This window comes from Odocoileus virginianus, chromosome 7, assembly GCF_023699985.2.
Source record: "Odocoileus virginianus isolate 20LAN1187 ecotype Illinois chromosome 7, Ovbor_1.2, whole genome shotgun sequence".
NCBI classification, from domain to species: Eukaryota; Metazoa; Chordata; class Mammalia; order Artiodactyla; family Cervidae; genus Odocoileus; species Odocoileus virginianus.
In genome coordinates this window covers 24,159,462-24,187,379 of record NC_069680.1, presented here as the reverse complement: position 1 = coordinate 24,187,379, position 27,918 = coordinate 24,159,462, and the positions used below count along the sequence as shown (strand labels likewise).

Here is a 27,918-nt window from a genome sequence, read left to right as displayed (position 1 = left end):
GATTGGGGATCCAAGGGAGTATCACCCCAAAGAAGAGGAAACATACAGAAGACGCTGATCTGCCGGGTCCCCGCTGTGCTACAATGGCACCCGAGACTGCTTTAATCCAACTGTGCATCTCTTCAGGGCTATCAGCCTAAGGGGAAGGAAGGATTCATTCAAGTTTTCCTCAAAATCAGCTCTTGTGTCTATAAATCCAATGTGTTCATCTTGGTAATTAACATAATGTCAACAACAAAATCAGCCCAAGGCAATGGTTTCTAAGAAATTTTAGAAATCACTTTTTTAAACCAGGTTTTGCTGGGTAAATAACACATAGAAGTAAGTTGGGCACTTAATGTTCTAAAATAAGACAAGTCAAAAAGTGTCAACTTGAACAGTTTTGGAGAGAAAACAAGAAGAGGAGAAAGTCAAAGACCTTCTCATTTTGCTCTCCAATTGTTACACTTGTCTAAATTTTCAAGATGGATATTTATGTAATTGTGCAGTAAAAAAAAACCACTGTGACATCATTTTATGTTATTTTTCTAAAAACAATTTCTAATTGTACCCTAAAATCCTAAAAGCGGTATTAGCAGTATATGTCAAAGCAGGCTCTTCCTTGATAGGACTGTGGCTTCCAATGTGCATTAAAAACCTTCCGATGACTTCAATTAAACAAGGCCCTCAGAGGGGTGGCGAGGTAGGGCCCCTTCTAGATTAAGTTTAAAAATTTTAAAGACACAAGTAATACTTTTGAACCAATGATAATAACAAAGAGTTTTTAAAAGGAAAAACTCAAAGCAGGCTGAGGTCGAGTATACTTTCATTCACTACAAACAGGAGCACCAGTCTAGAAATCAATATGGTAAAAGATAGGTTTAAAAAAGCTCATGCTCTAATAGTTATTCCTGATCTAGAAACTGATCAGAAGCGAGTAAGAAATCCAGACAAATTTATTCACAAAATGTTCACTAACATGTTATACCATAGTAAATGTACAAAAACTGTTAATGAATGATAGGTAACAGTACAGAAATAGTTTAATTGTAAAACACTCATATAAGAGAGCATAGTTCTAAAAGGCTTTCAGAGAATTCTTAATGACATGGGGAAAAGTAACCATAATATAGTAAATAAATAGGATATAACACTATATTTCATATGATCCCACTTGGTATAAAAACATATATCTTAATAAAAACAAACAAACAAAAGAACAGCTGCCTGAATGTAGAATTCCATGTTTTATAAAGCACCTTCCTCCTCATATTTCTGTATTTTTCTACATTTTCTGCAAAAAGCATATGTAATAACTTTTAAAAACAAAACTAAATGTTCTTATAAAAAAAACTTTTAAGTAAATTAATGTGTTAAATAAAAAGTGTATTTTAAACTTAAATATAGGATACCTATCCACCATTAGTGAAATAAGATCTACTATTTACTTTTATTATGGATATTTTTATGGATATTTGAGTCCCCCTTTTTAGAAAATTACCAAAAAGTGATATAATTGAAATTCCAAAATATGTGCAAAAATAATCCAAATTGGAAATACCCACTTAGCATCTAAACAGCACATTTCCCTTCTTCCAAATAAAACTTAATTCTATTCAATTAACTTATAGCGAAGAATATCGCTTTGCTGAACATATGACCTACCAATAATCTTAGATAGAGCATCTTTTTTATTAAGTTGGCAATTACACTTGTCATATTTTTGCTTTTATGAGCACCACATTTATTTATGCCTATTTCACCTCTAAAATTATTAATTCCTTGCTAGGAGGATCTATAATCTCAAAAGAAGTATCTTACCTGCACATAGAAAGTTCGAGACGATGTTACAATTTCAAAGAGGTTGTCTCTCATCATTATGTCACTGTTAACAAAACAAATTTTCCATTTGTACTCAAGTAGCAATTGTTTGACAGTTTTCTTTTCACTTATTTACCCAGTACCAAATACGTGTCAATAAATATTAAAGGTAAAATATTAATTTAATTGAGAAATACCAAAATTATCATTTTTCAATTTATTCTTGCATTGAATTCTACATATTTTATACAGTTATATGTATTTTTAGAAAGGTGCAAAAACAACTTTAAAATCCAAAGTTTTCAACTGTGAAGAAAGAGTCTGGTCAAAGAAACAGTGGCACAGTTAACATATTCTCTTATTAAAGCCCTATTTTGCAGCAACCTTGAAATACTAAAATTAATAATACATCAATCTGTCAAGTATGACAGAAGTTGTTTATATTAAATTCTGTCCTTTCCATTAATAAGCTTAAGAATTGTTCCTTAATTTGTAGTTTTCAAACAAAAAAATCTCAGTATTTAACCTGAAGGCTTTGAAAGTTTTAGCAAAACTCACTGGCAGTAATATAGAAAAATATCATCTGAAAGTGCATCAATTAAGCTGAGGAACTATATACTGTGTGCTAACAGCTGTGTTAGCCACTAAGTATGAGGTGGTGCTTACCTTTGCTTACATTCCTGGACTTTATGAACCTCCTTAAGTGGTATTACACGGAGAGGTTCCTTTTCCTATTGGAAAAAAAGCAAATAAAAACAGACATATGACATACATTTTTAAAATCCTTTCAATCATTAGTTGTCTTATTTGGAGATCTACTGTGAAAATCATGCTTCCTTCCTGAAGCACATCTAAGACATAAATCTACCTTCTTGAACCATCTAGCATTAGAAGGGCTCAAACATTATAACCTTATATACACTGTGGTTTGAAACAAGGAAACTGACATATAACCCATGTTCACATTACTGATGTCCTAAATGATAGTGCAAGCTGATTAAAAGCCAATAATCATCCATCTTTTCCTCGATGAACCGCTATGGACCCAGTGAGTACTTTCTCTTTTTTTTCCATATAGAAGGGACCAGAGTAGTGAATATGCAGCTTCTCTGAGTTAAATTTGTCTTTTTAACAAACACAGTTTATTAAACATGTACTAAGTGACAGGACACGTGCTAGGTTTTAAACGTGTCACCCTAACTTTCCACAACCCTAGAATACACGCACTGTTATTCCCCTGAGCAAGCAGGATTAGACATACTAATTACTTCAATTAAGGCTACAAAACCAGATACAAGGTTCGAATGTGACATAACTAGTTCCTAGCTGGCATGGTATTCACAGTAAACACTTCATGAAATACTGTATACTGTATTTCACCGAAAATGACATGCCATGAGTTTAAGACATACCATTATTTTATGCAGCACTAACAAAATAATTAAACCATAGTTTTAGAAAGTAGCGCATGTTAAGATCACCTCCAGGACGGCCTCTTCGTCCGCTTGGACTCTGGCTGCCCACACTGGCTACTCTAGCTCCTCCTGCTTCTGCCCCACTACCAGGGACACCTGCAGTGATTTGCCTCACCTACAAAATCTACTCTGAATTGTTTGGGATTGATGGGAGGAAAAGAGGATACGGAAGGATCCCTCAAATCTTCAGGTGCTTTATTATGCTATAAAATGCAGGTTTTCGAATTAGAGTAAATATGTCTATAATAGTTCTTGTCTTTTTATAACTACAGTGGGTGACATGTTGATTTCTCTGGTAAAACTGAACTCTTGAAGGCCAGAACAATGCTGATTGGCCTCTTTATTCCCAGTTCCCAGGGCCATAAAGGGCTCAAGAAGTATCTGGTGTGGGAATGACTCTTCCCACAAGGACTGGCATCAACTGAAAGCAATCGGTTAACCTGTCAACCAAGCAAAAGTGCAGCCTCTAAGACACCAAGGCTGGTACTTTTTGCACCAAGTAACTACTGCTTCCAGTTAAGCCTCTTAGATTTTGAAATCTAAGAAAGGGTCCCGTGCTAAATGGTTATTCCTGTTATGCTAAGCCATTTTTCAATTCATTCAAAATACTTGTTGATTATTTTCTAAGTACCAGGCACTGTGTTGATAAAAGGGTCCAAAAGAGAATCTTTGCTTTCAAGAAGCTGGTGCAATTAACTGGTAAAGACAAATATATACACAGTAACAAACCACAGTGGGAAGTGTTATGACTGCAGTGGGCATCGGGTACCACATATGTAAAGGAAAGGCATGCAGGTTTTCCAGAAGAACAGACTCCTGAGATGAATCTTAAAACACGCCCTTCCTGTTCTCCAGTGCTTTGTTGTCCCCGAGGAGTCACTAGCTCTGTGTAACTATTTGAATTAAAAGAATATTAAATGTGACTGGTTTTAACTTTAAAATTAAATATAGTCAGGCTCCTCAGTCACAGTGGCCGTATTTCCAGCTGTATTTTACAGCCACAGGTACCACTAGATCTGGCCAAGGCAGATGACAGAACATTTCTATTAGTGCAAAGTCCACCTGGACAGTGCCACTCTGTGCCTTCGTTAAGGTATGTGATTCCTCTGTCAAACGTCCATCAGAGAAGATGCAGAACTGCATTCAATTTATCCAACAGTCTACTGCAGAACACAGGTCACGTGACAAGAGTATTTTAAATAAGGATACTACTCAAACAAGTGAAAGAGGGAACTTCAATCTTTGATTCTACCTTCAGATGGGACAAAAACATCTTATGTGAAGAAACATAAAAGTCAATCTGAAATAGGAAGAGAAAATGTCAAGGGAGGGCAGGGAAGAGAAGGCAGAAATACAGAGGGTCAAATGTGGACTTTCTCGCATTTCCTCCACGGCTCCTTTAGAGGAAATGTGTAGACTGAGGGGTTCTGATGTTTTTAATTCTTTCAGAGTAGAATGCCTTTGAAGGTACACTCTTTTTACTTAAGATGTATTGAACAAAAATGCCATTAACCAAAAGCATCACAACAAAATACAGTGAACTGTACATATCTCCAAAATTTAATTATTTTAAAAATAGAAAAGAGGACAAGAAATTATATAATTACCACAGTGTAACACTTCTAAAACCTTTTTAAAGCAACATTTATGACAAAGCAACATACCAGTTCAGATTTGAAGTAGCCTATTGTGTTTTCATCCAATTGAAAATATCTTCTCTTCCAGTTTTTCATCTACCAGAGATGAACACAGACATAAGGCTTCTGTTTCTAAGATGTCAAATGTTAATAACCACTTAATTCTTCTGATATGAACCCACAATCAGAAATGTCAAGCACCGGAAAACCTCACTACCCTCCCTTAGAAGAGGAGATACAGGAAATTTCATCTCTTGCTACTCAGGCCTTGAACTTCTAATTCAACTTTGGTGCTTGACTTTTAGCTCTTATTATATGCTTTTATAATATGGTCTTACATTTTTGATGCTCTGAAAGTTAAAAAAAAAAAAAAAAACCAAAAACAAAGAAAGTACTTCCCTACCCCCTGCATTCCCCACAAAGTTAAGACTGTCAAGAGTTCAACAGCAAGCACAGGAAATGTTATTAAACTACATCAAACTTCTTCATCTACAAAATGCATGAATCCTCAACAGGTACTTTATAATACTAACTAGTAAAGTAACACGTTTAATAAAATGAACCTACTCTGTATAAATATTTTTTGTCAATGAAATATAGTTTTTGTGAAAGCGCTTCAGATTTTCTAAGGGTCAGTATTTTGGATTTAAAAGTACAACAGAAAGGAGTGTCTCCTTAAGAGCCCTAATTAACACACAGCCTGATGAGAATTCTGATTTGATCTACAGACATGCAAGAATGAAAAACCTTCATTTCCTGTAGCCTAGAGAGGGTCAAACCATTAGGAGTGAAAGAACTTGCCTTGGTTGGCCTGAGCTCACCAGAGTTGCCAGAAGTTATTCTATAAGCTCAAGCTGAACTGCCAGTACACATTTAAGTAAAAAAATCTTTTTAACTTTTTTTCTAAACTTTGAAGTTTATTTTCTCATGAAAATTTAGACTTAGTTCATATTTTAGAAGGGCACTTTGGAACTGTAGCAATACTGGTGAATGTACTTGCTCTTTCCACAGTTTCCTATCACCGATCTATTATCTCGGCCAACCAGTAACAGCTCTTACTAATGACCAGGTGCTATGCTTCGAGCTCTCTCATCTACATCTTTCAAAAAACCTTCTGGATGGTAGGCTTTATAATATGATTTTCTACATACACACACACACCCAAAAAACAAACAAACAGAAACTGAGAGCCTGAGAGGTTAAGTCAGAAACCAAAGGTCTCAGCATTTTCAACTCAGGTCAGCCCAACCCTGCACCGAGTAAGTGATCCACACCCCACCCTCCTTGCCCTCCTTTTCTGTTATCTTCCTACTAGAGTTCCCTTTCCCTGACCCACTCCCAAGGGGGTAAAAAAAATCAACAGAAACACTTCCTGGAATAAATTTAAATTGTTAGGAAAGCTCATTTAAAATTGCAGGTTAGTTGTAATGGGCATTAACTTACCCAGCCGCCTACAGACCAAGAAAATAATAGCACTGAGTTTTGAACACAGAATAACCCCTATGCCCTCTCCTGACTCCTGGTCAGCAAGCTGGTCTTTCACAAAACAAAGCAAACCATGTGTATGTTGAGAGTTTGCTAATGAATACTCCTTTTTCATTATTTCACATACTTTGTTAAACTACTCACCACTGCTCCTTGTTTTACACAATATCCAGCTTTGATAACTGCGCTATCTGAAGGTGGTTTAGGAGTGAAGTAAGGAAGATGGCTTTGTGACCGCTTCAAATTATTTCTGTCAATAGTTTCACCACATTCATTTACTTCTTCTTTCTAGAATGAAGCAAAATAGTCTTTTCTTGCTTGTTTCGCTTAAAAGCATATTGCAGTTCATGTTGTTATCCCAGCAATCTTAAAATCCATTAGTCAGGAAAACAGATCTTCAAGTGTTTTCTAATTAATTTGAGATACTTAATCATAACTTTTAACAACAATGATTAAAACCTGGATTTCTATCTCTCTTTTTCTGCAAAAGTCTTGCCACCAGCACTTTTTTTTTGGTAGGGGATGCTGGAGTTTAACTTTCTAATTTGAAATAATTACAAATATTCACAGGAAGTTGTAAAAACACAATTTACAGGAGGTCTTATGTGCCCTTCAACCAGTTTCTCCAAACAGGGAAAACTATTCTATGGCACATTATCAAAACAGACACTGAACATGTCACAGACCTTGTTCGTTTTTCCCCAGTTTCACAGGCATTCACCTGTCCCTGTGAGTGTATCCTTCTCTGCAGTGTTACTACCAGATCTGCGTCCCCGCCACCACCGCGGCACAGAAGCATCCAAGGCTCCCCCAGGCTGCCCCTTTAGAGCCTCCATCCCCAACTGCTTGGCCCCCATTAATTTGTTTTCCATCCTTATTGTTCTGACACTTAGAGAATTTACTACAAATGGAATCATACAGTAGGTGGGCTTTTGAGATTGGCATTTGCCACACTGTATTATTCGCCAGGGAATTCATTCAGGTTGGTCCTTGTACCAACTGTTCGACCCTTCTCACTGAGCGCAACATTCACGGTTTGGACGTCCCATTGGCTATATCACCCATTAAAGGGCACTTGGGTTACTACCACGTTTGGGTGATTAGGAATAAAGCTACTACACAGTCATGATAAATGATGTGAAACAATTTTTGGTGACTTGGAAAATGTTTCAGACCTAAGAAAAAAAAGCTGTTTACAAAGTATTTACATTTCTATGGGGCAAAAGGGTCTAAAAGAAAGGCTCAGAAGAGAACATATAAAGTGCTAAATGTTGTTTACCTATGTTTTCCAGATTTTTTACAATAAAAACATACTTTTGAAATAAGTATAAAAGTCTTATGTTTTAATTACTGCATTTATTCAATAAAGATGTACCATTTACTTTTGATAACAAAAAAATCAATATGCAGTAGATAAACCATCACACAATAGAAGAACTGATTTCTTACCTGAGTTGGGGTAATGATGGGCACACCACCAACAATGTCAGTTCTGTAAGAGACCTGCTTCTTTCCACATTCGCCCTGGCGACTTGGGTTATCAGGATGAGGCTGTGAGTCTAACGGCTTTGGGACCTAAAATAGTAAGTCGATGAATCATTGTGCAACAAGCATTACCTGAGATCCTCTTTTATCACAGAATTTCCAACCAATCATAAGTCTATATATAATTGGTATATATAAAAATTATTTTTTGTATATATATATAACCTTTTAAGTTTGCATACTGATTTTTCTTTTACAGTATTTATGACACAGCCATCATTTACTGTGTGCTTACTTGGGCAGGTACTATTTCATATATTTTCCCTTTTAATCCTCCTGTCAATCCTATGCACAGGAGGAGCATCACCACAGCAGTAAGAAAACAGGCTCAAGAGGCATCAGGGAATGTAAGTCTAGATCCTGGCTGGTCCACGTTCTAGCTAAGTTTGTATAACTCTCTTTCACATTTAACCACTATAACGACATCCCCATTTTATCAGAGCACTTGAGAATGTATTATAGCTCTGTGCTGTTACCTTTCCCGTTCCTCCATTCCTGCCCAACACTGTGCAAATCCTGAGGACAGGGGATCCTGTTTCTTTAGATGTTCCCCTAAAGGCTTTCTCCCAAGGCCTTAGGCCAACCCTCCACCCTCTCATCCATAATTAAACTATAATACCAGTTGTGGGCAGAAACAAAAGAATGAAGGAAATAAGAAGGACAGGGAAGAGAAATGAATTCTGGAGGGGAAAGTTTTCTGAATTCTTCTAAGAGATTGTATCTAAGAGGTTGCATGTTTTGGAGAGCTTTTTAAAGACAACATGACTACAGACAGAATTTTACTTGCCAAGATTCGCAAAAATACTTAAAGAGTTAAAGGGCTATAGAAAGTTCACTATGCCAGAAGCAATCTGCTAAGAAGTCCCAGTGTTAAGGGGGAACTAGTGAAGAGCATCATCTACTTCAGTTATTCTGACAGAAAATGTGGCCATGCTATCATAAGAACAGAAAAATGCATTAAGAGAATTTGAAACCAGAGAGAATTAGCTATCCAACATTTGTATTAGCTGCAATGTGCTGCTGAAAGGTGACCCATACAAAAAGTGGCTACTCCCTCTTTCAAGAAGTTGAGGGTTTAGTCATATGTGAGAATTTCCTAAGAAAATACCTTTAATATCTCCATAAAAATATATTAAAATTTACATTGGCTTTTTTTTTTCATTTTTCTTCTAGAAATGATAGTATATTAAAAACCTCTTGCCTATACTGTTAAACCCACTGCTTCTCATTTATCCTTATAACAGAATGCTAAGTACAGCATAATTCCAATGTTATAGCTCAACAATTGACTTAGAATTACATTTTTGAATTAAAATTATCTAAATTGTAAACATTTCTAAGAGCAAGAAAAATATAAGCAAAATACTCATGAATATAGCAATTCCCTTAAAAATTCTGAAAGAAAAGTTAGCTCTCAATGCAGTCATTAAAATAAACACATTTTCAGAATCAAAAAAACCAGTCAGGCAACTTGTAATGAGAATCAGAAAAGTGACCTCACTAGACAGATGGGAAATGTCAGACACCGAACATGCTTGGTTTCACTGCCGATTGCTTATCCCCTCTTCCCTGCTTCCCATCCATGATTGCTGTGATGGTTTTTCTGTGACAGATTTGCATGTATTTTTGGCAAGCATCTGCACATGATCCTAATGATAGGAAATTCTAATAGCAGAAAAAGAAAAGGTAAAAATGACTAGAGAAGAGATGAACAAAATGGCAAGCCTGAAGACTGAAACCTAAAACATTCATGAACAAACTCCAGGATGATAGGAGCTTTCTAAGGGCTCTACCTACAGGCTGAAAAACACAAGTATAAAGCCTTACACTTTGGATTACATATATACACCATCTTGGTAAGACAGAAGTCCTGTATTCAGGTTATTCTATCTACTCCCAGTTGCCAATTAAAATTTTTTAAAAAGTGTGGAAGTTTGGCCATAATTTCAAAACACTTATTTTTAGATTAAAATCAAATACTGATTTTTTAAATCAAAACCTACAGTGGGAAAAGACATTATTTTAAAAAATAGTAGGTTTCTATTTAGGAATACGCCATATGCATCAATAAAAATAGTTCAAAGTATACTTTGAAAAGTTGACTTTCCAAATTCTAGTCATCAATACCTCCTTCAAGGTTGGTTCCTCTCAGTTCAGTTCAGTTGCTCAGTCGTGTCCAACTCTTTGCAATCCCATGGACTGCAGCACACCAGGCTTCCCTGTCCATCACCAACTCCCAGAGTTTACTCACACTCATGTCCATTGAGTTGGTGATGCCATCCAACCATCTCATCCTCTGTCATCTCCTTCTCCTCCTGCCTTCAATCTTTCCCAGCATCAGGTTTGTTTTTTTCCAATGAGTCAGTTCTTTGCATCAGGTGGCCAAAGTATTGGAGTTTCAGCTTCAGCATCAGTCCTTCCTATGAATATTCAGGACTGATTTCCTTTACGATGGACCTTTAGGTCTAAGGGACTCTCAAGAGTCTTCTCCAACACCACAGCATCATTTCAAAAGCATCATTTCTTCGGCACTCAGCTTTCTTTATAGTCCAACTCTCACATCCATTCACAACTACTGGAAAAACCATAGCCCTGACTAGATGGACCTTTGTTGGTCAAGTAATGTCTCTGCTTTTCAATATGCTATCTAGGTTGGTCATAACTTTTCTTCCAAGGAGCAAGTGTCTTTTAATTTCATGGCTGCAGTCACCATCTGCAGTGATTCTGGAGCCCAAAAAAATAGTCTGCCACTGTTTCCACTCTTTCCCCGTCTATCTGCCATGAAGTGATGGGACCAGATGCCATGATCTTAGCTTTCTGAATGTTGAGTTTTAAGCCAACTTTTTCACTCGCCTCTTTCACTTTCATCAAGAGGCTATCTAGTTCTTCTTCACTTTCTGCCATAAGGGTGGTGTCATCTGCATATCTGAGGTTATTGATATTTCTCCCAGCAATCTTGATTCCAGCTTGTGCTTCATCCAGCCCAGCCTTTCTCATGATATACTCTGCATATAAGTTAAATAAGCAGTGTGACAACATACAACCTTGACGGACTCTTGTCCCAATCTGGAACCAGTCTGTTGTTCCATGTCCAGTTCTAACTGTTGCTTCCTAACCTGCATATAGATTTCTCAGGAGGCAGGTCAGGTGGTCTGGTATTCCCATCTCTTCAAGAATTTTCGAATTTGTTGTGATCCACGCAGTCAAAGGCCTTGGCATAGTCAATAAAGCAGAAGTAGATGTTTTTCTGGAACTCTCTTGCTTTTTGGTTTCTCTCCTATTGCTCTTTCTCTCTTTTTTGTAAGTAAGGGGGAAACTGTTTTAATGACAGCCACCAACACACAGTCACACAGAATTCATGAAAGTGAGGAAAGCCATGAACTATGGTGCTAGAGGATGGTCCATTAAGATGGCATGGTACTATAATTAGTAAGTAGATAGATAATCACCATTCCCTTACCCACTGTCCTCTAATCACCTCTATTCTGAAACCATATACCTCCAAAACCTAATTTTGAATTTCCAAAACTTTCAAGTGTATATATTACATTGTACTCAGCAGACTACTAAATTACACAGTTTACCAAATGTCACTTGGAGTGACTCCATAGAAAGGTAAACTGTACATATATTAAAATAGGAACTTGAAATTTACAAAGAAATCTACATGTAAATTACCAGCAACTTCCATAGGGAAGTACGCTAGATTAAAGATTCTGCACTTAAATGCATATGAAATTAACACTGGTAAGATTTTTTTTTAAAGAACAGTGAAAGAAAATGTTTCTTATTAAAGCATGGGAAATTCTTTCATTGCTATCTTATGAGTTAATGTGTACCTATATAAAACCAATTTTTACTAAGTGTACCCATTCTATAATCAATTTAACATAGTTATAACCACTTCGCCACTTCGTTGACAAGCATGGATTTCTGTATCTTAAATTTATATTTTCTAAATGTGAATTATAAAAACACATATACAACAGATTCATTTTTAAACTATAAAAGTTTCAACAACAGCTACAAGACCACAAAAGCTATTTAAGAGTCCACATACTTTGACACACTACCCAATTTCTAATCAGTTTCTTGTGCATTTAAGTAAGCTTAAAGTGTCAGTTGTATAAGACAGTTTCATACCATTAATAAATTAGATACAGCAGTTCAAAAGACCTCCCAAATGGTAAAAAGTCTGAGACCATTCAATTGACTACTTTTTTCTCTTAAAGCACTAAGAAACCAATGCTACTGCTCATTGCAAATTGTAAAAAAAAAAAAAAAAAAAAAAGAATTACTTCAGTGAAATTACTACATATTGTCTTTATTAAAAATTTCCCAAATAGGGATATTTGCAAAGAGTCAAAAACAATCAGTTAAAACCTTTTAAGAAAATGCACTTTTGAATCAGTTTTTTGAAAATTGCTTTCCTGAAACTGCACAAACCTAAAATAACTTCTGCTTCATGTACAGATCAGATGCAGTGCGTGGGTGTTTTCTGTCATGTGGTAACAAGCTGTTCTGGTGCAAGACCCAAAAAAATCGACCTAACTCTGAGAACAGCTTTAGTTACATTAACTCTTTATTGTGTTATGATATAAACATGGAATTATTCATCTAAATGGAAACAAACATATGCTGACTGTCAGGGCATATGTTTTTAAAGAGTAAGTCACATTGGGTCAGTAAATAACCTCATTTTAGTAAACACCCTTCAATTTAGACAACCTCACCCAGGACCTCCTTCCCCATTCTTCCCCTATGGGCCTGCTGTGTGTGCTTCTCCAACAGAGTGTAAGAGGGGAAAGGGAAGGAGAGGCTTCATCAGGGAACAGTTCCCGTCACTTGTTCAGCAGCAGCAGTACTAAACTCTCCCAGAAGTCTGTGTTCTGCTTTAGGGTCAGAGAAGAAGGATGGAGGCTCGTTCTTTCAGGAAGCAGTGAGGCACTGAGCTTCAGAGTTAGGCTCCAGAGTCAAGCAGATGGTGTGGCTCACAGCTCCACAATGTAACAGCTATTGAACCTATAAATGTCACTCAATCCTTCTAAGCCTCACTTTTTCAGGTACATCAGTGCAAGGCCTGGCACACTACAGAGAAACAACACATATTAATGTTCATCAGAAAATCAAGAAGAGAAGCCCGAGTTGGAAGCAGGAAACTGCAGCACAGAAAATGAGTGCCCAGGAACTGAAGGGAAAAAAGCAGTGCGACAAAAACTTTCAAGCCTGAGTCAAACCCCCAAGGACCGCGCAGGCAGGAGCCTCTGGCTACTGCAGTTCTTCAGATCAGTCCCCACCCCTGAAGTCCTCTCTAAGCCCTTCACTGCCTTGTCCTGCTCCTATCTTCAACTCCTATCTACCTAGGACCAGTCCCAGTCATGGCTTAAAAGGCAGACAGAATGCCATTTCTATTCCCTGGATAGGTGGCAAGAAGTCTTTTAATCTTCCCTGCGGGGGTGCAGGGGGAAAACATATCCAAAAGGTAGAACTCTACCTGCATTTTCCCTTAGAAACACTAGTATAAACAGCAGTTAAAATCTACAGTAATACAGACCTTTATTAGGTACACAATGGGTTAAAAAGGCATCAGTGGGTTGATTTTTAACGGCAAAAGTTACCATAGTGTTAAAACAAGAAAAAACATTCATATTATAACCTGTCTTTTAAACAAACTTTGAGGAACTCTGGGATAAACTGTTGGTAAGCTAAGGACACTCGGTAGGTATATCGTACAATCTGTAAAGATCACGTGAAGATAATAAAATTTTTTCACACAAAAAATACAAATACTTACTGTAATTTTAATAGCTTTGTTCAACACATTCACCCATTCTACTAGGTCCTGCTGATCATTGGCTTGTAGGAAATATTTCCTCATCCCTGCATTCATAACTGTTGAAAGAAAAAACAAACTACAACAGGTGAAACTGTGTACTTATTACCTAGACATATGTCTGCGGCAGCTGAAAAACCTTGCCAGCTTCAGTACTGTGACTCTTGAATTTGACAGAATGTTAGACTATATATGATATTGCTTTCATCACTCAATAACATAGAGTTATTATCAATAAGACTCTAATTTTTAATGGTCACGTTTCTCACTAAATGTAAAAATACCACAATATACTTAGCCAATCGTCTAATGATGGACATTTAGACCATTTCTGATTTTTGAAACTATGCAAAATATCCCAATGAAACATCACGTATGTATACTTTTCCACACTTTGGCTAGCATTTCTATAGGATAGATTTCTTACCATAGGCTTCAATAAGAAGAAAATTCACATTTAACATGTTTACAGGTATTAGTAAACTGTCTTCCCCAAAGGTTGAATCCAACCAACAGTGTATCCAAAGGCCTCGATTATCTAACATTCCTCACTAGCACCTCTCTTGTTTTCAGCCCCGAGATGCTGTGACATTATTTCCCAGACTTCCTTGCCAGCCTGGGCCATGTCTTGCTATAATGGGTGGTACTGGTGGGAGACAGAGGTGGGAGGAAAGTGGGGGAGGGGACTGCTCTTGCTGACACCCCTTCAGTAGCAGCAACACACAGCCAGTTGTGGCTCCAAGCTCTTCTGCTGCTCCCTACAGCAGCCTTGAAGTCCCCTCAGCAAGTCCTAGGTTCTAGTAATATCACCTCTTCCCTTTCCTCTCTCCCGCCCTGGTGATGGAAGCTGCTTCATACAGTTTTTAATCGCTGGGTTACTTCAGCATTCCCTTCCTGTGCCTTCAGCCTCTCAACATCTGGTCAACCAATTCCCTGTAACAAATCCCCTGGGTTTGAAACGCCAAGTGTGGTGTGTTTTCCTGACTCTCTGTCCACCTAATTGGTAAAAAATTATAGCTTGTCTAAATCTGGATCTCTGATTACTGAGACAAATTAGTTTTGTATGTTTACTGGTTGTCTACACTTGTTTGTAAGCTCTGTTTATTTTCTTTACCCATATTTCTCCTGAATCATTCATGTATTTTTTCTTGATTTATAAAAGCTTTTATTTATAAGAGCTTTTCTCCTTGGAAGAAAAGCTATGACCAACCTAAACAGCATATTAAAAAGCAGAGACATTACTTTGCTAACAAAGGTCCATCTAGTCAAAGCTATGTTTTTTCCAGTAGTCATGTAAGGATGTGAGAGTTGGACTATAAAGAAAGCTGAGCGCCGAAGAATTGATGCCTTTGAACTGTGGTGTTGAAGAAGACTCTTGAGAGTCCCTTCGACTCCAAGGAGATCCAACCAGTCCATACTAAAGGAAATCACTCCTGAATATTCACTGAAAGGATGATGTTGAAGCTGAAACTCCAATACCTTGGTCACCTGATGCGAAGGACTGACTCATTGGAAAAGCCCCTGATGCTAGGAAAGATTGAAGATGGGAGGAGAAGGTGATGACAAAGGATGAGATGGTTGGATGGCATCACCAACTCAATGGACATGAGTTTGAGTAAGCTCTGCGAGTTGGTAACGGACAGGGAAGTCTGGGGTGCTGCAGTCCATGGAGTCGCAAAGACTCAGACAAGACTGAGTGACTGAATTGAACTGAAGAACTTTTATATTAACCCTTTCAGTTCTAATTCAAGTACTTTTCCCTGTCTATCATTAGTCTTGTCACTTAGTTCACAGTATTTTAATGAATCAGAAATAGCCTATCAATCTTTTTCTTTAAAGACTCTAGCTTTCATGTGATATTTAGAAAGTCTCCCTGACTCAAGATTATAAAAATAAACCTTTATTTTTCTAGTACTTATGCATTCTATGTTTATAATCTTAACACATTTAGAACTTTTTATGCAGTTTAATTTACATATACCCATTTAGTGACTACTACTTCTATGAAGCAAAGCATTCCTGCATATAGTTGTCAACAAACTATTATAGTCAATGTTAAAATTAAAGCTTATTAATTATATATTACATGATTTATTTTAAAAAAATATTCTAAGAGCTAAAGCATCTGAACAGCTACGGTGCTGTAATTTTTTTTTTTAATATACTTTTTTTTAATGACTTCTATACATCTCCAAAAAAATTTTAAATAGCATACTAACACTCAGCTGAACGTGAGGCAGAGGAGGAAAGGCTTACTTCTCAAATACACTAAATTATGAAACTAAGACTGAGAACAAGATACTAAAGCAGAGCTTCCTTGAATTGACACACATCTTATCTTGTGAAGGGCTATAAAACAATTAGTCTGGACCTAAAGAAATTTAACACACTATAAATCTGTTCTTTTATATCTTACTAGTGATGAGAAATTAAAAATGCCATAAATATAAATTAAGATAAGTGAGTAACTCACTAGACTATTATATATGTCAATATATAGTTTTTGTTTTTAATCTCCAACACTCAGTAAAGCATCCTTTATAAGCTTTTCCAACTTAGGCTGAAGCTGCGCTCCCCTCATAATGGCTTTTTCCCGCTCAATGTTACTCTGGGCATTGCCTAGACATCTGAAGAGTATACAATTCTAAGCACTTGGTAATATACTATACCTGCTATAAAGGAAGTGCTTAATACATATTTTTTGAATAAGTAACATTTATAGAAAAGTATCTTTTAAGGGAAAGAAGAGAGGTAAATATACCTCTAAAAAGAATCTTAGCACAATTTACAGTCTAAATAAAAAATCATGTGCTTTAAGAATTATTTTCATGGCAGGAAGAGGCATAGTGATTTGACAGCAGGGAAAATCTGAGCCTAGAGCTAACCAAACCTAACTAGCTCATGCACTTACTAGCAATCCCATCTTATAAAATCTATTTAATCTCTGACTCTTTGTTTTCCTCATCTATGAAATAGAATGTAACCCATCCCTCCTTTGAGGGTGAAGGTGATGTGTGTAAAGAAGCTAGCACAGGGCTTGGGAGAGAACAGAAACTCCTTGTCACCATCTTCATCACCTTCATGATCATCAGTATCATCTGGAGATTTCCAAGTAAGGAAGCATTGTGAAAAATGCTAGAGCAACTTACGAAAAATTTTATTAACAGTGATGGGGAAAAGGTGGACAGGCAAAGGAAGGAAAAATACTTTTAATAAGAATAATGATAAACTGTATGAAACCTGTTACGTTTCCACGCTTTTAAAGCAAAGCTTTCATTGTGTACAATGAATGTAGAGCAGAGGCTTGCACACTTACTAGCTTTTCACTTAAGTACCTCCCTTATTTCATTTCAAATCTTAACCATCAGAGTGAATGTTATCAAATGGATAAAACCTGAAGCACAAACATTAGCTTGATTCAAAATAAAAATCATCTCACAACCAAGGATCAACTGCTATGGTTCAAATACGGTTATGGATAAAATAGTTATGAGACATTTTATCATATTTCTTTGCCAATTTTCTCCTGTTTTCTCTGTTCCCTCTTCTTTCTCGTCCTTTCTTTCTCTATTAGTCACACATCAGTTTTCTGAAGGGAGCCTCTAATTTAATTTTCTTATTTCTCTCCTACTACCTGCTTCATTTTTAGCTTTCTTTGACTTGTTCTTCTGAGTTTTTCACAGTCTCATGTTCTTTTTCCTATTTGACAGTTTTTTCCCCTCAAATGTCATATAATTCTGGGCTGGCCATTCATACTTAAAAACAAGATACCAAAAAACTCCTTGGAAGTTCTCTTGAATATTATGTAGGGATTCTGACTGGTGAGCATCACTGTACAGCAAGCCCCTCTGACAGAAATGCCAGCTGTCAATACCTATGGCTCTCTTCTCTGGAGTGTTCAGATTCTTGCCCCACTTCCGCCTGGCTGCCCGATGCTCTGGGCCTGGACATAGGAAAGAATTGCATTCGGTGTGCAGACTTTTATTTAATCCTCCTGTTTTCCGTTTCATGCCTCATACCCCCTCTTCTCTGGAACTACTTTCCCCAGGCACATAGCCTCACTGATTCTATTTCGGGAGATACTACACATGCCATTCCTTGCTGGGATGGGGGAAGGGTGGCTGCCTGCCTGAGCCAGCTGGAGGTAGGGACCAGAGGTTGTTTCTACAGAGACATGCAAACAGAGTCACTGATCTGGGTCCCTCCTCTCTGATGCTTACCCAGACAGGATCCAGCACCTAGTCTGTCCAGAGTTGGCGTGGGGGCAGGATATCGAAATGGCTAGCTTTTCAGGGGCCTCTTCTACTCTGCTAAGTTATTTCCTCCTCCTCCATCCACTTCCCATCTTTATACACTGTGAATTAACAGAAATCTGTTCGTTTCAGGGAATATGGTTTGAATGTTTCTTGTTCTCACTGTTAGGGGGAATGTGAGAGGAAAGCGGGGAGGAAAAGTCACTGGAAGGACTGATGCTGACACTGAAGCTCCAATACTTTGGCCACCGGATGCAAACAGCTGACTCACTGGAAAGGACCCTGATGCTGGGAAAGATTGAACACAGGAGGAGAAGGAAGCAGCAGAGAATGAGATGGTTAGACAGCACCACCAACTCAATGGATATGAATCTGAGCAAACTCTGGGAAACAGTGAAGGACAGGGGAGCCTGTCGTGCTGCAGTCCATGGGGTAGCAGAGAGTTGGACACGACTTAGCAACTGAACAAGAACAAAAAAAAGGGAGGAAAGTCTTTATGCTGCCATTTTTAATGGAAGTTGTGGGTCCATTTTAGAAGTCAGTGCCTCTTCCTGAAGGTAAACATTTTATGAATCCTTCCTCAAACAGGGGCCTCCCAGGTGGTGCAATGTTAAAAGAATCTGCCTGCCAATGCAGGAGACCCAGGAGATGGGGGAGGGTTAGGAAGATCCCCTAGAGAAGGAAATGGCAACCCACTCCAGTATTCTTGCCTGGACAATCCCATGGACAGAGGACTCTGGCGGGCTACAGTCTGTGGGGTTGCAAAGATTTGGAAACAACTGAGCAACTCTCCCTCTAATAGAAGACTAATAAACTACTGGCAGAGCAATAGATAACTAATCTTAATCTCTGATTTCAATTAAAATCCCTCATTCTAAATACCGCGATAACTGAATGTCAAATCTTTCCCTGTGTACTGCTAGCCCTTCAAATTGTATGTTTGAGATTTTACATTAACGACTTTCAAGAGTGTGTGCATGTGTCAGGGAATGTTTGACGGGAGGATTCCTATGTGCTGTCTCTCATGAGTCCTTTGTCCCTCTTCAAGCGGAACAGCACGCTGCTCCCAGGGACTGAGGTCATTGTGTGAGGCAAGCTTGGGTCTCCTTTAGCAAACATTCTCTTTAAGACAAAACTGCTTAGTCCCCTTCCCCTTTCTTGAGATATGGATTGTCTCCTGACCTTGTGACTAACATTACTCCTTGTTCCCTTGGGAACCGTTGCAGTATGTTTGGTTTGCTGAACTCTATCATTCCCGAAAGAAGTTTCTTGTACTGCAGCCTGTATATACTCATAGAAAATTCATTAAAGCACCTTTGCTTCATCAAGCTTAGGTCCCCGGGTCTTTTGTGTGTGTCTCTCTCTTTCTCTCTCTCTCTCTTTCTGGCTGACTCTCTGGAGCGTGGAGACCCGTCGTGCTCACTTTTCTGCCCAGCCTTCTAAGACCCCCTTGAGAGGGTGCCTGGTGCCTTCGTGAGCGATGCAAGTCCTGTGTCAAGGACTTTATTGGTCCTCTGCGTAAACCAAGGGATATCAGCCTCTTTCTCTCTTTCACTTTCTTATCGTCGACTCCGTACCACCAGGTTCCGGTCCATTGAAGGACCCCAACAGGCATGATATACTCTAAAATACAAAGTTCTCTGTCACATAACTTGCCCCCAGGAGCCTTTCATTCAACAAGGTTCTGAGGCATTTTCTGATTTAGCAACCAAAAATTATAAATATGTAAGAAATACATGATTTTTTATGGCTTCTTAGTGGTGATAAAAGCATTACAGAGGATCCTCATACTATATCCTGCTTGTATCACACTTTCTGAGTGGACATATACAATGCTATCCCTACCATACTGCCTACAGAAGAAACCTAGCCTTCCCAAGCAAAAAAAACATATTTAACAAATATCTTCTACTTTCATGTAAAATAGTCTCTTTTGAGGTCAGCTGGAAACTCCTACTAATTTTTGTCCCTTTCCTCACTAATGTCCACACACTGAGAGCATATAGATTCTCCCAGCTTTAACTATACCCACTATGATAACAGATTCTAACGTTCTCCATTCTTGATCTTCAAGCTCCATCCAGTCCCTAATTACTGTCACCAGAGTATTTCCACTTGGATGTTTCTCCACCACTGAAACTCCATACTAAATATCTCATCCTATACTAAATATTTCACCCTATACTAAATATTTCATCCTATCAAATCAGCTCTGCTAGATCCTCCATTTCTTTCCTTGAAGCAAACCTATTTGTCATCTCTGTCTTGCCTTCGGTTCCCACACGTCCAGTCACCAAGTCCTTGTGCTTTTCCTTCTAATGTTCTTCATCCCTCCTCTTTCCCCCAATGCCATTATCCTAATTCAGGCTCATGTTAGGAATAGTAGTTTAAAAACCACTTAACCTGTCTCCTTGCATCAAACTCTCCTATCAACACAAAAAAACTTCCTTCACCTTCTATCTTCTCTCTAGATGTTCTCTAATCTCTTACCTCTCATTTTCCAAAAAACAACAAGAAAAAATCACTTGCCAACATATTACACCCTAACTCCTGCCTTTTCACTTTTCAGTCTCTCACCACTCTCTCCAGCTTCATTCAGTGTTCAGATCCCCCATACACCATGTTCTCCTCCCCTGCACACCTCTGTCCAGGAGTCCTCCCACCTATTCTCCCCAGTGATAAAGGATGATCACGTGAGCCTCAAGCAGTGTGGCTCCCTTGACTCCCAAGATTCCCAAAAAAGGATCTGAAGCTCTTCTTCTGTGCCTCTATTTTATCTACCACCTGTGATAAATGCAATGATAATTCTCTGACCCTGTACCTGATTTTGGGCTCCAAAATCACTGCAAACAATGACTGCAGCCATGAAATGAAAAGATGCTTACTCCTTGGAAGAAAAGTTATGACCAACCTAGACAGCATATTAAAAAGCAGAGACATTACTTTGCCAACAAAGGTCCATCTAGTCAAAGTTATGGTTTTTCCAGTAGTCATGTATGGATGTGAGAGTTGGACTATAAAGAAAGCTGAGCGCCGAAGAACTGATGCTTTACAACTGTGGTGTTGGAGAAGATTCTTGAGACTCTCTTGGACTGCACGGAGATCCAACCAGTTCATCCTAGGACTGATGCTGAAGCTGAGACTCCAATACCTTGGCCACCTGACGAAGAACTGACTCACTGGAAAAGACCCTGATGCTGGGAAAGATTGAAGGTGGCAGGAGAAGGGGATGACAGAGGATAAGATGGTTGGATGGCATCACCGACTCAATGGACATGAGTCTGAGTAAACTCCAGGAGCTGGTGATAGACAGGGAGGCCTGGGATGCTGCAGTCCATGGGGTCACAAAGAGTCGGACACGACTGAGTGACTGAACTGAACTGGACTGAACCTGTCTGTGAGATTGCAGCCTGGGAGATTCTCAAGGGCAACAATTGCTTCTTATTACTCTCACAGCCCCAGTGCCAAGTAAAGTGCACATATACTAGACCTTTGTTAAATGTTTACTGAGCACTTAATCAAATGTACTTAATCAAATACCCTCAACTACCGTGCTCACAAGCTGTGCACTTCTCATTTCCCATAAGCTGCAAACTAAATCCTTTCCATTATTTAAGCACCGAACATTAAATAATAAAATTAATCTCACTGGATGTGATCACTGTAAATGCCTAGATAATGATTACACATGGGTAGAGTGGGAGGAGGTTGTGACTGGGATGGGACACAGGAAGAGGTTTCAGGGGTGGGGGAGCAGTTTTACTTCTTCACCAGACAATAGTTTCAAGGCAATCTGCCTTAGAATAATTCATTAACCCACAGGACAAAGTCATGGGCCTTCTGTGATTGTTTTCTCTTGCAATATGATATAATTATCTTAGTCTAACTTAAAATTACTAATGTATAAAATACGGCTACTCACCAAAACAGAACTCAGCCTTTGGCCTTAGTTTAGTTGCATCGCTAACCTAACAAGAGAGAGAAATGAATCACTCACTTCTTCATATGCTATTATAATTAACCTTAAACACTGTGTGAACTTCCACATGTATGATTTCCCAGTGCTCACACACATTTAGCACATAGATCTAAAGTTAAACTTTAAGGCAAATGAAAAAGAACTATAAATTAAATTTAGAACATGGGTCCCAAATGTAAGATGCACAAAAACAAGTGTTACTTCCATGCTCTCTTTGAACAAAATTGTTTTTTCTTCAAAGGAAGTATGAAGAAACTGAAAATAAACCAGTAAGTTTTATGTCACACATATAAACATTTTTGGTTTCATGCAATTTTCAAAATACCCTCAAGGAATACTCCAAAGAAATCGTGAATTCTTCCCAAATTTCATATTTCTAAATTAACTGCATGAGGAAATGGTGGTGGGTAAGGGCCAAATTGTATATTTAATAAAGTCCAAAAATCCAGAAGACACTAATCTGCAATGAGGAAACCAAAATGGCACTGGATCCTCATCTGTACACTGAAATACCCTAGGATAAGGGACCCCCCCCTTTACTATGTAGCACATGGTCCCATTTGGAAAGTGAACAACTAGCTGCACCTGGTTGCTACTAGCCCTTTAAATAAAGTAGCTCATATGGAAGCCCATTCATGGCTGTTTGCCATGCTGCTGCCCAGTGTCAGAACTCAGAATTGTAGCATCTATTCTGTACCTTCAGAAGGAATTCTAAGTTTAGGTTTCCTGACTGATCCCAACTACAAATTCAGAGCACTGAATCACAACGAAATTTGTTCCAGGGATAAATTCTGAGGGAAAAGTGGCAAGTCTAAAGTAGAGTACAAGCATACAATTCAAACTTCAGTATACTATGGGGCAGAGGTGAAACTTCACTACACAGAGAAGGTTATATTTCAAAAGGGAAGCAATGGAGGAGGGGAAAGCAGTGGCCAGTCTGCCTGTTTTATTGAATTAATATCTTAATCCTTAAAAAGACCTCCCATTTTTAAAAAGACCAGGCAATAAGCAATTGAAAAGATACAGGCACATGGGCAATTTCTACCTCAACTGCCTATTCCAATAAAGCAGGCCTTTCCACATCACTTCACTAAGAGTCAAAAATCCTTGGCAGCATGTTTACACTGCAGTATATGTATACTGCAGGCAATCCAGTAAACTGATGAAGGGGTGGGGTGTTGGGGGGCATCTACAGTTTATTCTACAGTGGAATCCTACACTTCCTAACAATAGTCTCTATAGAATTTAAGTTGCTATCTACCCTGAAGTATTACTAAATGTCTTAAATTTATAGGAAAACTTGAGGTGTATTTAAACAAAATTTGTCTTCTGAAAATTTACATAATAACGATTTTAAAGTAAAATGGTTCCCTTTAAATATGTAATTTTTGTTGTCCAAAGACTATTTTATTTTTTGGTCAGTGAGAATGAATAGCTCTATTATGATACTGATAACAAAGCTTTTTATTTATCAAAAATATCTTTTTCTTTTAAACAGAGGCATACTTGTAAACTGGTCCTCTGATGAAGACCTCTGCTAATAAATCCCAATATATGCATAACAGTATGTATATGCATATTATTTAATCATACTGTTTTGCTACTTTCATATCTCAAGTCATCACCAAGCTTATTACTTTCTGTAAAACAAACCTATTAATAGTTCCTCAGCATCTCTCTATCTCAGTTCCCTAAACACTAATAAAAGATAATAAGAGGGGGAAAACTACCTAATACAAATCTAAATTTTTGAAAAGAAAAATAGTATTGCAAAAATTTCTGAAAAGTCAACAAACATTGAAAAGAAATTAATAGAGACAAAGTCAAATGAGGGGAAAAAATCAACTTTCATCATGAAGATAGTTCATATTCTCCTCAAAGTAAGATGTAAAGAAAAAAAGGTAATGAGATTAAAAATTAGTTTCAATAAATACAGATTCAGAAAAATCTTCACCAGATTTCCCAAAGACAGAACCTAACAATTAAAAGATCAATCTCCCCTTCTGACATTCATATGCCTAATCATAAACGTTAATGCTAACCTCCCAATTTGCTACATTCTATAATTTATCTCTGTATTCTCTCTAAATTTGATAAAATAATTTTACCAAAGAACTTCCTAAACATAGTAATCAAGTACTGTTTTCAGTGTGATATGAACCACAACATCATCTTAAATGACAAAGAGAAGAGTCAGCTCCTTTCATTCATACTCTCATTCTAAGGGATCTTCATTCAAGCATGAATGTAAGACAATACAGAGAAATTACCTTTGAAATGTAGGTAAGTTTAATGGCGCCAACACGTGATGATCCAGAAGGTAGGTTCTATAAACAAATTATTAATATATAATTAATGATCTAACATTACAAAATTTCACATAAAATGTCCTATACACACTAAAAAAAAAGTTAAGAAATCAGATGTTTAGATGTCACACTTAACAAGTTAACTTTTCAGTTCAAGTATTTACTAAGGTTTGAAATCAAGTGGACAACATGGATAACAACACTGAATTCTTTCTGTTCCACCACAACGCATTCTGTTACAGCTAAAGGCGATTTTACTATCATTATAACTAAATTTTTTTCATGAGCTTAACAAACCATAAGCAAGATCAGATTTTGTTTCAGAAAGCAATGGGGAAAAAATATTTAAACATAAAACAAATACAAAGGTAAGAAATTTCAAAAGAGTAAATATATACTTTGTTTTATTAAAATTATTAAATCACATATATCTCTTTAAAAAGACTGGATTTTCCCCCATTTAAATTATGTTAGTATTTATTACACCATTACTAATCTACATTGATACCAATTTTCTAGAAAATTACTGACACTTTTAAAACCATATGCAGGGAATGTATATATTGGCACATTCATAAAAATAATTAATTATTCTTCCCTTCCCAAGTTTGGGTTATGGTATGTGTCTTAAAAGAAGGAGAATCATTCTGGCTGAGGCTATCAGAAAGATTCAGTGGAAGAATAAAAAGCATTGAAGCTGGACTTTATAAAGTTCGAAACACAAAGAGCAGGAGGGAGAATATTCCAGGCAGAGAAACAGATGAGCTTCACCAAGCGGAAGAGGATGTACTGTACTGAAACAGGAAAGAGACCGCGCTGGCCTGTAAAACGGGGCCACACAGGGCTGAAGTAGGAAACAGTGGTTTAGGAACTTAAACTAACAGCCTAATCATAGAGGACCCAAGTAAGAAACAAAGGAGCAAGGAATTTATACTGTGAAGACTTGGAGGGAATTCCCAGCCATGCAGTGCTCAGGTCTCAGTCCTCTCAGTGTGGTAGCTGGGTATCAATCCCTGGTTGGGGAACTAGTATCCTGCAAGCAGCCCCCCCAAAAAAACATATATATATATATAATTGAAACCATTAAAGAAGGCGTCTAAGCAGTTCTGTAACCAAAACTGTGCTTTAATTAACATGTCTTGGACTATAATAGACGGGGAAGATGGAGATGGGAAAACCAGATAGAAGAATCTGGAAAAAAGTAATAAACATAAAGACTGATAGATGATTTCAAAAGTAAAAGTAAAACAGTCCTGATTTTGAAAGTTTCCTCCACTGTAGTTTAAGGATCAATTTTAATTTCCTTTATAATAATGTACATTAAAGAAAAAAATCTATGGGCTTATTCTCATGAACGATTAGGAGGTACCTGTCTCAAACCTCTGTAAGCTTAGTGGAAACAGTTAATGATATGGAAGCCTAGACATTTAAAAGACAAGATTCTCAATCACAAATTGATTACTGTTTACATGGACAAGTCTTTTCAAAACTGTCACTTCTATGCAGAGTAAAACTGCGTAATGTTTTGCTTTAAACTCCAGACTATATACTGATACAAGCTTCTATATATATATCATAAACATGTACATAAAATTATAACTTTTAATGTGTATCTTTAAATGGTTGTCCTTATACAAAATGTTTTATGTTTAAAGGGTTTTTTTCTTTTCAATTTGGATAAGGAAACGAAATATTAAAATATCTTCAAGCTCTTCTAACCACTATCAAAGAGTTTTTTCCCCCAAATACTGCTATTCCACAATTCGAAATCATTATTTTTCTTTTAATCCTCCATAATTCTATCATTTGAACTAGCTGAATACAGCTCTAATCCCATGGGTGAGAAAAAGAAATGAGCAACTATATCCTGACTGTATGATATAAAAGGTCATAGATTAGTGACACGGTACAATGAAATATAAGTACCTGGCAGATAAAGGATATTCAAAATACCTAGTTTCTACGAAGTGGTGTGATTGCTGCCAATTCACAAAAGAAGTGGGTTTCAAATCTGTTATTTGACAATGAACAAGAAATAATAAACTAGTATGACATTTAAGATAAGAAGGGAAACAAACCATTTGTTATGAGTTCCTCTACTCATTTTGCGAAAATCCTCTTTCAGGTTTTTTCGAATTCACTTTCTAATAAAGCTACTTAATTAATTCTCCACCATGTCTCACACTATCAACAAAACACAGACAGCCCCAAATTGATTCCCTAGTAATACTCTAGAATGGATTTTTAAACCAATGGTTAATGTAAAGAAAGCAGTGATCAGAGGAAGAATGGCTCCCTAAGGTCAGGGTTTTAAAATCAGTAAAACAGTGTTAGGGCATGTAACATATGCAACCAGGTTGAATCATATGAAATCACCATTTTTTTTTTGGTAGATCAAAATGGTAGTAAAATGGTAATTTCATGTGGTTCAACACAATACTCTTAGCAAGACATTTTACTAAAGTTTTCATGACAAGACATGTCTTAATACATTTTAAAGTGACACAAAGCTGGTATTGAAAGCTAATACACTGGATGACAGAATGCAGATTGTAAAAGATTTTTATTAGTTGGAATGAAGAGATAAAATTATTAAGAATAAACTGAATAGAAAGATTTAAAATTCTGCACTCCAAAACAACTAATGGGCTAAGTAATTACACCACAGAAATTTGGCTTTAAAAAAAGAGTGCAAGTGAAAAAGATCTAGCTAAGCACACACTTTAACAAATACCCTCCTTGCTACAGCCAAAGTCAATTATTTTCCAAGTATGCCACAGGGTTCCTTACTTTGATTTCCTGCCCCACGCTATTGGGTGAGCACCGAATACCCATTTCTCCACATCTTGGCCAAAATCATACTCTTTCTTCCCAGTCAATTTCAAATGTTACTACCACTTCCGGGTAAGACATTCACTCCCTCTGCTAGCTACAATCACAACTTCCCTCTGAAATCCAAGTTTATGTAATACACATATTCTATTTTGTTCTTTTCCTTTAGTTCTGTTTAAGTGGGAAGTACTGACAAAAGGAGATATTCTAAGGAGAAGAACCTATTATATGAAGACAGAGAAACAATCAAGCAGGTGCAAATAACATTCAGGAGAAACTGTACAAGAGTCAACCAGATCTTACAAAGGAGAGAAATCAAGGGAAGCTCATAGATAGAACTAAGCACTGGTTTGTGTGGGGAGGAAAATCGGAAACTGGAATCTAGTAAACTGTGATCAGAGGGAGTCAAGAGGGGCTAAGTTACTCCTCACCTTGGAAACGTGGAGTGGGATTGTGCTACAGATAAAGAGATAGGCAATAAAAAGGAGGAACTGGATTCATGTTTTTTAAAAAAAGGAGAAAAGAAAATAAACATGAACTTTTGATTTCTGCTGACTTGCTCCTTCTCCCAATGACTCTGATCAAGTAAATAAAGGTATTAATCACATAGCTGCATAGACAGGTTACTATCACCCAAGAAAGTTGGTCATACTCAGAAATAAGGAAGTAAAACAGGGTATCAATAAGTTCAATAAGGACAAGGGTAGAGAAGACACAGTTCCTAGCAAAAAAAAAGCCTCATACAAGGTCAGCAATCAAATAATGTAAAC

General features: G+C 37.3%; 1 protein-coding gene across 8 annotated transcripts in view; it reads right to left on the bottom strand.

Annotated features, from left to right (window-relative positions):
- The window catches only part of PLEKHA1 (pleckstrin homology domain containing A1), a 54,917-nt gene that overhangs the window by 6,339 nt on the left and 20,660 nt on the right, over positions 1–27,918 (bottom strand). For 7 of the 8 annotated variants that reach the window (XM_070470339.1, XM_070470338.1, XM_070470335.1 and 4 more), the window contains exons 3-11: positions 24,278–24,334; positions 21,951–21,996; positions 13,737–13,834; positions 7,847–7,972; positions 6,542–6,685; positions 4,940–5,008; positions 2,467–2,531; positions 1,801–1,864; positions 47–136 (exon numbers count right to left, since the gene is read on the bottom strand). In XM_070470339.1, coding sequence (XP_070326440.1) covers positions 47–136; positions 1,801–1,864; positions 2,467–2,531; positions 4,940–5,008; positions 6,542–6,685; positions 7,847–7,972; positions 13,737–13,834; positions 21,951–21,996; positions 24,278–24,334 — 759 coding nt within the window. The remainder of the gene's footprint in view (positions 1–46; positions 137–1,800; positions 1,865–2,466; positions 2,532–4,939; positions 5,009–6,541; positions 6,686–7,846; positions 7,973–13,736; positions 13,835–21,950; positions 21,997–24,277; positions 24,335–27,918) is intronic. The other variant, XM_070470341.1, reaches the window with a different exon arrangement.